The sequence below is a fragment of the Pteronotus mesoamericanus genome, unplaced genomic scaffold (assembly GCF_021234165.1).
Source record: "Pteronotus mesoamericanus isolate MK-2021 breed Mesoamerican mustached bat unplaced genomic scaffold, CSHL_Meso_final scaffold_476, whole genome shotgun sequence".
Classification (NCBI taxonomy): Eukaryota; Metazoa; Chordata; class Mammalia; order Chiroptera; family Mormoopidae; genus Pteronotus; species Pteronotus mesoamericanus.
Genome location: NW_026555318.1, coordinates 2,418,225 through 2,429,020, shown reverse-complemented (window position 1 = coordinate 2,429,020; position 10,796 = coordinate 2,418,225). Strand labels below are relative to the sequence as shown.

Here is a 10,796-nt window from a genome sequence, read left to right as displayed (position 1 = left end):
CAGAGCTTTGCTTAGGTTACTCCTTCCACCAAGAGACCCTGAGCTACCCCTTCAATTTCAGAAGGAGAAGCTGAGCCCCTGGACTTTGCTCAGAAGGGAGGACATTCCCTGGGTACCTCTGAGGAGCTAGGATGCAGCCTGGGTGGCCAGGTTGGAGGGAGGTCAAGGGGCAGGCCATATTGCTGGTCTTTCCTCTGGTTGGCTTTCCTCTTTCTCAGAGTGCCCTTTGCCCCAGGGGGTGGGACCCCTGGCTTGGCCAATGAACAGACCAGGTTTGGGGAGGGGGGCCTGGGGAAGAGTGGGCGGGGCCGCCTCCCCTACCTTCCCGCTCCCAGCCTCTCCCTCCCAGGCCGTGAGGACTCCAGGTCTTTGCTGTGGAGGCTGTTCAGTTGGACTGTCTCCGCCCCTTCCCTGGCACCTGCTGCCAGGCTAGGAAGGGCAAAAACAATCCCAGTCGGTGTAGAGTTTCGGGGAGTCCCCGCCCCTGCGGTGCTCCCTCTTCCCGTGCTCCTCCCCCGGCCCCGCCCCCACCTGCACAGGGTAATTTTAGTTTTCTTGGGCCAGGAACCTGTACACACAAGGCTCACTCACCCTCCACCCAATTCTACGTCCAAGGTTGGGACACCCTCCTACCTCCTGTAGAGAAGAGGGAGGGGGTTTGAAATCAAGTCCAGGTACCTGGGGTCCCTAGACTACGCCGGACTTCGGACCCTGTGTTGTGCTACTCCCGTTCAGGCTTCTCCAGGTAAGGGGACCGAGATCGGTTCCAGACGACAACCTGCTCTCACCCCCCAGCCGCACTAGGGCCCCAGGCTGTGCCCGTCTCAGGGCCAGGGGCTGGCTGGCTGCCCAGGTGAGCGGCTGGGCGGCCGACTGGCTCCCTCCTCCTCTTCCCCTCTCAGTGATGTCAGGCCAAGGGCGGGGGCAGGAGGGGACAGGTAGTTAAGGGCCTGGCGTCTCGCTCCCAAACCCGCGGCCCCAGCCAGGTGTAACAACGCCCAGGGTCCAGGTAAGGACCCAGGCGGGCATTTTCCCTTGGGGGTGGGGAGCGCTGGCAGGGCCGGGACCAATGCGGGAAGATTCGGCCTCCTGCTGTGTTACTCCCGCGGCCTCATTTTCTCTTTCCCTCTAGTTTCTCATCCTGCCCACTCCTCACCATCTGCCCTCAGGTTTTCCCTGTTCCCATTTCCTGTCCTCTCCATTCCTTCCTCCCCTCTCCGTACCCGCCCCCCAGCCCCCCGACAAACTGGCTTATGGGGACTGGGAAGTAAGATCTCAGATTCCTCCGGGAGACACGGCTTTCCCGCTGAAACTAGCCCCTCCCCGTCCCCTGGAGGCGAGCCGGGCAGGGGTCGGAAGGCCGAGGGAGCTCCGGGAGGGAGTCGCTCCCTGGCTCTTCCTGATTTTACTCCATTTTAACGTTCCCCAAGTCTTCACCAGGGACAGACGTCTCCGCGGCGGGGGCGGGAGCGGGGGCACCCTCCGGTTTGTGTAGAGGGCAGTAAAAGAGAGGGGTCCTCTTAAGTGGCTACGGCTCTATCTCTACGGATTGTATCTGCGCAGAAATACTGCCTGGGCCCTGCCCTCGGAGGGGAAAGTAGGGGCGGCGCGGGCTGGGGGTCTCTTCTGGCTTCAGGACGAGGTGGGCCCCGAAGGCTGGAAGGTTGGATGCTGCGGGGGTCTGCGGCACAGCGCGGCCCGGGGGCAGAGTGTGTGCTGGGAAAGCGGGGGCGGGGGTGGGATGGTCTGGAATGTTTGAATTGGCTGGCGAAAGACTCGGGTCCGGGTCCCCCCGGCGCGCTGGGGACGGCGAGTGCACCTGTCCGCGGCTGGAAGGCGTCCCAGCCCCACAGCCACTCAGGAATGCCCCCTCTTGGGCTGCCTCTCCTGGACACGGCTCTCCCCTCAGCCCCTGGGATCCAGCGGGGGGCCTTCGTCAAAGCGAGCAGCCGGTAATGATTAACTCCACAGACACTCTAGCATTCTTCTCGAATTAAACTTTAAAAGAGCTGCCCCCCTCCCACTGGGCGTTTTTTCCTAAGCGAGGGAGTAGGCGGGGACTCAGGGTCCTGGTCCCTCCCCACATCTCCGGGTCACAGTTTCCCTCCGCCTTCCCCGGGCCCTGCACCCCCAGAGCACTCCCAAAAGTTAAACCTCGTCGCCTACACTCAACCCCGAGGGGGGCGTGGCGTGGAGTACCGGGCTGGACCTGGGCCTTCTCGCCGCGTCCAGACCCCCAGCTCGGGCCTCTGCTCTGCCAGCCCCTCCCCCCACCCTGGGAAGCATCCAAGGTGGCCTTGTTTTCTATTGGCCCTAAACACTGGGCCCTGCCACCCCCCCCCCCTTGGGGCCAGCCAGGTGGGGCAAGATTCAGGAAGTCAACAAGGAGGCACGGAGGGCGGGAAGGAGGGGAAGGAGGGTGCGGCGGAGCGGCCGGGGGCCGGAGAGGCTTTGGGGGAAGCCGCCCACTCGGACTTGCAGTGTTGAGGGGTCAGACTGATTTGGGGGTTCGGTTTCTTAAACAGAAGGGAACTTCCTAGGGCCCCAGTTTGAAAACTTCAGATATCCTAGCAAGGAGGAGGTCCAGGCCCCAAGGCCAGGACCCCCGCTCTCCCATCTTATCTCTGGCCCAGACTGTGCCATTCTTCTCGGCCTCAGGAGGGCCTGGAGGGCAGGGCGGAGGGATCTAAAGACCACACTTAAGACTTCAGTCGGGCCTACTGGCCCTCTGAGGCCAAACTCCAGCGTGACTTTAATATTGCCTCTCCCCTTCGAAACGTGGTCCTAAGCCCCCTTCCTCGTGTGACCAGGGAGAGGACCCAGGCCACCCCACTTTTGGTCTCTGCCTACCTGAAGGGGGAGCTCCTGCAGCCCCCTCCCTTTCCTCCGGGGAAGAAAGCTACCATTCCACTTGGGAGCTGGGCATTGTGTTTTGGTGTTGATACACTGGTGTCTGTTGTTGGTCAAAGGTGGGTGTGTCTTCCCCTGCCCAGCAAGACCTCCAGCCCCTCCCAGGCTCTCTCCCGGGGGGGGGGGGGGGGGGCTTTCCTTGTCTGCCTGCCTGTCCTTTTAGGTGTCTTGACTTTCCTCTCCTGCTCCTGGGATGCACCTCAGAGGAGTCGTTGGGTCAGCGAGGGGCACCACTGGGAGGTTGGCTCCACCCCAGACGGGCCTCTGAATCCCGTCTGGAGCTTGGCTTTTCTTCTCTCTTTCCTGGATGAGGGGGCCACTGGGCTGGGGACGGATCGCAGCTCCCACCTGGACTGGAGAAGGGCAGGTAGGCCAAGGGTGGGGAAGGAGGAGATGACATCACAGGAGCCTCAGGCCCTGCATCCTCCTTCCCCCACATGTGTTTCCTGGCCTGTGTCTCCCCATTCCTCCCAGGCTGGTCGGCCCGGGTGGGAGAGGAGGGGGGTGGGTAGAGGCAGGGTTGTTTGTGTTTCTCCCAAGTCAGGAAGTTGTGCAGATGAGTCAAGTTTGAATGGAGAGCCCCAGGCAGTGCTGTCCCGCCCCGCCCTGACTCACCTGTCCCCCGAATCCCCTAATTCTCTCACTTAAGGGTCAGGGGCCTGCCCATCCTGGGGGGTCAATCCCAGGTGCCCTAGGCTGCCTGGCAACACTGGTCCAGTATCCCGCGAGTGGGCGGGGGACTGGAACTGGCGAGGTCTCCCAGGTCTTCACCCAGCCAAAGGGGTCTTGGCTCCTGTGGAGGACGGGCCTGCACTACTTCCACCCGCATGGGCATCTTTGCCCCATTTTTCTTGTTCTTACTTGTCCTAGGTTCCCGTGCAGCACCTGTGGGTGCTAAGGCATGGGGAAGACCCTGGCCCTGCCTAGGAGAGCTGCGTGTCCTCAGAGTAGGGGGTGGATAAGACAGGTGCACGGGAATTGGCCCAGAGACCTCAGTGCAGTGCCGTGGGAGCGTTTCGGTCTTCGTGCAGAAATTTCAGGAAGGCTTTGCAGAGGAGGTAGCTCTAGCATTGGTGCTTCAAGAAAGTTGGGCAGGAGGAAGGGCCATGGGAGGGCACACAGATTTGGGAGCTGCTGGGGCAAGGGCCCCAGGCTAGCCCTCTCCCACCGCAGCCAAACCGCCTCCTGCCCTCCTAGTTCCGTCCTTCCCCACCCCATTCTCCCCCCTGCGCATCGCTCAGCACTGGGGCATGCGTTGCCACAACAGGCTCTGGCACCAGGACTGGCAACAAAACGCTGGGAAAACCCGGCACAGAGCCCAGAGGAGTGAGCGCCCCACACTCGCTGGGAGACAGAGGAGTGGCCCTTTGCCTTGACGCTGAGAACTTGAGCCCCAGACAATCTGTGGGTCATGAAGCCTGTTGCTGCGTCCCACCTGGTGCTGGGGCGGCCTTCCTAGCTCTTCCCCCTGGGCAACTTGGGGCTAAAGCAAGAGCGCTGGCTGAGGAGTCCCAACACTAGGTTCCACTCCCTGGCTCACCTGTGATGAGAGCAAGAATGTTTCCTCCTCATCGACTTGGTGTCCCCTTTTGTGAAATGGGTTTACTCTCTGTTTTTTTCCTCTGAACTCTCCGGGGAAGCCCCAGTTAGAGGGTGAGCAATGAGGTATTGGGTCCAGTCTGCGGGGCACCTGTCAGCTGTGTGAAGTCAGCAGGCCTGGGTCCTCTCGGCCCCTCTCCCCAGCATAAGAGCCGCTACAGTCAGCCCCCCATTCTCCCTCAGATGTCATGGAGCTGGGTCTGTCTCCACCTCATCACAGCGGCTCCCCAGAAGACCCATACCCAGCCCCTGGGACTCCTGGGACCCCTCCTGGGACTCCCCCACCTCCTGACGCCTCTCTTCTCGGGGAGGTGAAGAGGTCTCAGCCTCTGCCCATTCCGACCGGCAGGTACATTGGGGCTGAGGGGGGCTGAGGAGGGCTGAGGTGGCGCGGTTGGCTCTGGGAAATACACGGAAGCTCGAAGTCAACTCCTCCCCACTCCCACAGGAAACTTCGAGAAGAGGAGCTGCGGACAACCTCTCTGCCCTCTATCCCCAACCCTTTCCCTGAGCTCTGCAGTCCTCCTGCACAGAACCCCATTCTTGGGGGACCCTCCAGTGCAAGGGGGCTACTCCCTCGAAACGCCAGCTGCCCCCATGTGAGTTGTCCTGGGAAAGAGAAGGCAGGCATATGGGGGTGCTCTGGGACTGGGGTGGATATGACACTTTGTGGAGGTGGGGAATTTGGTCAGGGCTCCCTGGGGGTGCAGGAGGTGAGGGAAGGGGAAGAAGCACCTTTTGCTTCTCCTTAAACTATCTGCAATTCCTGGGGTGCAGGTAGTAAAAGTATATAGCGAAGATGGGGCCTGCCGGTCAGTGGAGGTGGCGGCGGGCGCTACGGCACGCTACGTGTGTGAAATGCTGGTACAGCGAGCTCACGCCCTCAGCGATGAGAACTGGGGGCTGGTGGAGTGCCACCCCCATCTAGCACTAGGTGAGTTTTGGGTACAGGGTGCTGCCTGGGCCAGGATGCAGTGCCTCCCTCCTTGGGCTAGACAGGTGGCTCATCCATGAGGCCTGGCTGATTCCGTTGACCCCTCCTTTTTGCCCTTGACCCCAGAGCGGGGCTTGGAGGACCATGAGTCAGTGGTGGAAGTGCAGGCTGCCTGGCCTATTGGCGGAGACAGCCGCTTTGTCTTTCGGAAAAACTTCGCCAAGTATGAGCTGTTCAAGAGCTCCCCAGTGAGTTTGTGTGTGTGCGCGTGTGGGGGGTGGGGGGATGGTTCTGGGCAATAGGACACCTCGGTCCCCACCCTAGACCCTCAGTCCCTGACTCTGCACTCCTTTCTGCCCCAGCACTCCCTGTTCCCAGAAAAGATGGTCTCCAGCTGTCTGGATGCACACGCAGGCATATCCCATGAAGACCTCATCCAGGTGAGGACACACCCCCATTTCACGGCACAGTCCTGATCCTACAGGGTCCCCATTGCTTCTCGGCTCTTAAGCCTTGTGCATCCCTCCTGTGTGGTGGAGAGAACCCAGCACAGCCCTGAGTGACTGTGAACGTGTCACTTTTCCTGCCTGGGTGGCAGTTTCTTCATCTGCCAATGGGGATGATAAATGCATGCGGAGCACCTCCTCTCGTAAAGGTGTGTCCTGGGAAGGTTCACGTGTGTGCGCGCACGTGTGTGTGAGGCCCCCCTCTAGGCCTCTCACCCTCTCCTTGCTCTCCTCTGGTCGCAGAACTTCCTGAACGCAGGCAGCTTCCCAGAGATCCAGGGCTTCCTGCAGCTGGGGGGCTCGGGACGGAAGCTTTGGAAACGCTTCTTCTGCTTCCTGCGCCGTTCTGGCCTCTATTATTCCACCAAGGGCACCTCCAAGGTGAGGTCTTGAGGGTGATAGCCCCAGCCCCTCCGAAACCCCCTTCTGGCCCTGCTAGGTGTTGTCCCTTCTCTGTTGGAACTCCTGGAGCTTTCTCACCTTGGGCCCTGAGACCATCAGCCTCTCCTCTTTCCTGCCCAGTTTAACCTGCCCCAGGAGGTAACAGTGGGAAAGGCAGGTGAACTGAGTTTGAGTCCTGCCTCTAATTCTATTTGCTAGGTGACCTGGGGCACTTCTCTGCACCTCTCCGGGCAGATAATCTTCTGATATCTCCTGATAATAATCCTGATATCTCCTCAGCTGGCTTAAGGGGGCAGTAATTGGGGGTTGGAGTCTGCCTATACCAAGTCCTTCTCACCTGTGCTGAGCAGGATCCGAGACACCTGCAGTACGTGGCAGATGTGAATGAGTCCAACGTGTATGTCGTGACTCAGGGCCGCAAGCTGTACGGGATGCCCACAGACTTTGGCTTCTGTATCAAGGTGAAGACCCTGGCCTGGCCTGGGAGGGGGTGGGAGCTGCTCAGTCCCCAAGGTCCTACCTGGGGTTCCAGAGCTCCATCTGGACATCCGGACCCCTCTCCCCGCACCCTGCCTCTGCCCCTGCCCCATGGACATGGGAGACATGTCTGGTCTTAAAGGCAGATATGGAACCAGCCAGTTTCCTCTCCCTGCAGCCCAATAAGCTTCGAAATGGCCACAAGGGGCTTCGCATCTTCTGCAGTGAGGATGAGCAGAGCCGCACCTGCTGGTTATCTGCCTTCCGCCTCTTCAAGGTGAGGCCCTGGGAGTGGCAAGGGGGCTGGCCCCACCTTCGGGATCCTCAGCTGGAGGGAGGAGGGCCATCTGCCCTCAGGAGGTCTCCAGAATGAGGGGACAGCATGGCCTTGCTCTCTCAGAGTCCCAGTCTGAGGCTGGAGTCACAGCTCTGCTTCGGGACGGTCCTTATCCAGGGGCAGAGATGCAGACCTGCTCTTGGGGAGGCCCGGTCGGGAGGGTTTCACACCTACCTGACCGCAGGCCCCTTTTCTCTCTCCACACCCCAGTATGGGGTGCAGCTGTATAAGAACTATCAGCAGGCACAGTCTCGCCACCTGCGCCCGTCCTGTGTGGGGTCCCCACCCCTGGTGAGTGTACACGGGGCATTCGCTGGAGTGGGTACCTAGACCCTGTTCTGGGGATGCTCGGGTCCTGTTCTTACCTCTCCCCTCCCCGTCCTATCCCATGTGCAGAGGAGTGTCTCGGATAACACCCTGGTGGCCATGGACTTCTCTGGCCAAGCTGGGCGTGTCATCGAGAACCCCCGGGAGGCTCTGAGTGCAGCCCTGGAGGAGGCCCATGCCTGGAGGGTGAGGGGCCCGCACCCTTCTGCATGTTCGCTCTGGGGACTGTCTCTCCATATGGGTTTCCATGGAGTGGGAGAAAGAGAGGGGTGAGGGGAGGGCCCCAGATGCGGCAAGGGACTCCACGTGCCTTCCCAGCCACACCCTGACACCCCTGACCTTCGTGTCCCCCTCTGCTCTGCAGAAGAAGACAAACCACCGTTTCAGTCTGCCCACCCCATCCTCCGGCACGAGCCTCAGTGCAGGTGGGTGAGGGCCCAGCATCCCTGGGGTAGGGGCTTCTCAGAGCATTCATGGTAAGGGGTGGTTGGTGGGGGCAGGTCCCTTCCTCAAAGTGACTGCCCATCCGTCACCTCCTCACCCCAGCCATCCACCGAACCCAACCCTGGTTCCATGGACGAATTTCCCGAGAGGAGAGCCAGCGGCTTATCTCCCAGCAAGGCCTGGTAGACGGGTAAGGGGCAGGGCTGGGCAGGGCAGCGGGCCCGGGGGTAAGAGAGACCCTGAGCCAAGGCAGCAGCCGTGTGCCCTCAGCTGACGTGGCTTTGTTGCTTTGCAGGCTGTTCCTGGTCCGAGAGAGTCAGCGGAACCCACAGGGCTTTGTCCTCTCTTTGTGCCATCTGCAGAAAGTCAAGCATTACCTTATCCTGCCGGTGAGTAATCCCCTCCCTTCCTGAGTCCTAGATTCCTGCAGTGGAGACACAGAACACCCAGCAGCCCGGCGCCCTGCACTCCCCTCCCGCTCTCCACTGTCTCCCTGCGGGCACTGGGGACCTCAGCCCTGGCCCAGGAGGGAGCCCCTCAAGCTCATGCCCCACCTCCCTGACCACCCACGCACTGCGGTCCTTACCCCAGAGCGAGGAGGAGGGCCGCCTCTACTTCAGCATGGACGAGGGCCAGACCCGCTTCACCGACCTGCTGCAGCTCGTGGAGTTCCACCAGCTGAACCGCGGCATCCTGCCCTGCCTCCTGCGCCACGGCTGTACCCGCGTGGCCCTCTGACCACGGCCGAAGCGCGCCTGTGTCTCAGCCCTGCACTTGCAGGGTGGACTCCGAGGGCGCGGAGGGCGGGCGTGGGATCGTGAATAACTGGAGGGCTCCCCCACTCCGGTTTTCTCCTGCTCCTTTGTTTCGCCAAGGCAGAAAGTGCTCCCTGCCCAGTTCACCCTCAACCCCTCTCCTCTAGGGAAGGGACGTGGGGGTGGCCCTCTCCCCTTCATGGAGCTCCTTTCAGGGCACTTCCCTGGGGCAGGGCATTATGGGAGAAACGGGGACAGCCCAGGTGGTCTTATGCCCCGCACTTTGTACAGACTGAGAGGCCAGTTGAACCGAACTGCTCTGTTTTATACTAGTGACAATAAAAATTATTTTTGGATACACCTATGAGTTCTGTCTGGCAAGGTCCAGCTAGCTGGGGTGCAGAAGGGGAGCAGGAGAGGAGAGCACCAGGCACTGGCGAATTTGTACGATGGATAGGTGCCGCGCACTGGCCAGCCTAGTGTGTCTGAGGGCGGGGGTGGTCTTGGTCATCCAAGAGTCTCCAGTGCCCAGCGTGGAGCCTGACCCATAGAGAGCATCCAGCAATTGCTTGTTAAATGAACGGATGGACAAAGGACTGTCATCCAGGCGAGATTTCCTCATAGGGCCTAAGTCTACGGAGGTAACTCTAATAGGGCATTGGAGATGAGTCAGACAGCACCCTCATCCTCTGCCAGTCCTGGGCTAACTGGTCCTGACGAAAACACAGGGATGCGCCTACCACCACCACCAAGTCACAGGACAGCTCTATCCCCGGCCCCGCCTCCCCCCCCCCCCTCAACTCCTCTGCCTCCTCTCCACCCTGGATCTGCTTTCTGTCCTAATACTTCTGCCCTCTCCAGAAATCTGTATAAATGGAATTCTACAGTGCTCAGCCCTCTAAGACTGGATTGCCTCTCCATCCTATCCTTCAACATCCAGAGTGATCCTTCCAAAATATAAATCTGCTCACTCCCCTGTGCCTCCGCTTAGATAGACCCAGATAGAGCCCAGACAGACAGACCCTGCAGGGTCTGGTCCCTGCTCATCGCCCATGCTGGCTTGCGTTTTGTCTAAAGACTTTTGTCTAAGGGTTTTAGTAATTTTAGCTCTTACGCAATGGAAGAGTTCATAATAAATGTTGCAGATTGGCAGCACAGGAACCTGCTGTTCAACCTTCATGTCACAAACATAGACCCTCGAGACATGTGAACCTCAACTAGGCGTTATTTTTGCCAAGAAATCAAAAATCTAAATTGAATCCCCTGGGTTCAACAACTAGTTCTGCAATTTCCAACTGATGCGCTGCAAGAATTTTTAAAACATGCAATAGCTGACTATTTAGTCAGGGGCACCGACTTCTTTTCCCTCAGATAATCAGATAAAAAAAATACAACACAACAATGGTTGTCAATGTGAATAAATCAAAATTATACCTACTTTTGTCAGATCAGCAAAAAAAGTATTTTTTGGCATGCGGCAGAATTTTAGTGGTTAGTTTATGTGTGCCATTACACGGAAGGAGCTGAAGTTCCGGGACTAGTTCCTCGGAACTGGACAGGAGCGTGTGAAATGACACATGGGAATACACTTACCACAACGCAGCCTGGGAAACTACAGAACACATAACCCAGTTTCTTCAACAAAAAATATTACAAGAAAAGAAAAGCTGGGAAATCGCTAGATTTCAAGAAATTTTGACATATATCAACCAATTATAATGTGTTGACCTTATTTGATTCAAATCCAAACTAGCTAACAGCAAAAAACATTTATGAGCAATTGGGGGAAATTTGAACTCTGATGAGATGTTTGGTGATATTAAGGAATTATGGTTAACTTTTTAAGGTGTGATAATAGTATTGTGGTTATGTTTTTTTTTTTAAACCTTTAAGAGATTCATTCTTAAGTACTTATTAGTGAAATGATGTCTCAGCTTTGTTTTTAAAATAACCCAGCGGTTACAGGAGAGGGTGTGAGTATAGTCATGAGCTGATGTTGGGTTGAAGCCGGGTGGTGGTACAGGGGGATTCATTAAATCATTCTTTAATTTAGGCTTAAAAATTCTTATATATAATGGAGAACCCATTACATTTAATGGAGAATT

General features: G+C 58.2%; 1 protein-coding gene across 3 annotated transcripts; it reads left to right on the top strand.

The window, feature by feature from the left end:
• The first annotated feature begins 559 nt into the window (after positions 1–559).
• On the top strand, positions 560–9,102 carry GRB7 (growth factor receptor bound protein 7). Of its 3 annotated transcripts, none has more exons than XM_054593829.1 (15): positions 560–745; positions 4,693–4,858; positions 4,958–5,108; positions 5,287–5,443; positions 5,570–5,691; positions 5,806–5,883; positions 6,193–6,330; positions 6,702–6,812; positions 7,007–7,105; positions 7,376–7,456; positions 7,562–7,678; positions 7,857–7,917; positions 8,039–8,126; positions 8,232–8,325; positions 8,528–9,102. In XM_054593829.1, the coding sequence occupies exons 2-15, from the start codon at positions 4,698–4,700 to the stop codon at positions 8,672–8,674; spliced, it is 1,605 nt and encodes a 534-aa protein (XP_054449804.1). In that variant the 5' UTR covers positions 560–745; positions 4,693–4,697; the 3' UTR covers positions 8,675–9,102. The 3 variants fall into 3 exon arrangements, with proteins under 3 accessions (XP_054449804.1, XP_054449808.1, XP_054449805.1); XM_054593830.1 differs by lacking the exon at positions 560–745 and adding an exon at positions 961–1,009; XM_054593833.1 differs by lacking the exon at positions 7,562–7,678.
• The last annotated feature ends 1,694 nt before the right edge of the window (positions 9,103–10,796 follow it).

Excerpts from the sequence above, each read along its gene's own strand:
- GRB7 (XM_054593829.1), top strand. The coding sequence starts at position 4,698 with ATGGAGCTGGGTCTGTCTCCACCTCATCACAGCGGCTCCCCAGAAGAC. Across the intron at positions 5,692-5,805 it reads AGCTGTTCAAGAGCTCCCCA|CACTCCCTGTTCCCAGAAAA; the intron begins GTGAGTTTGTGT and ends TTTCTGCCCCAG. Across the intron at positions 6,331-6,701 it reads CCACCAAGGGCACCTCCAAG|GATCCGAGACACCTGCAGTA; the intron begins GTGAGGTCTTGA and ends TGTGCTGAGCAG.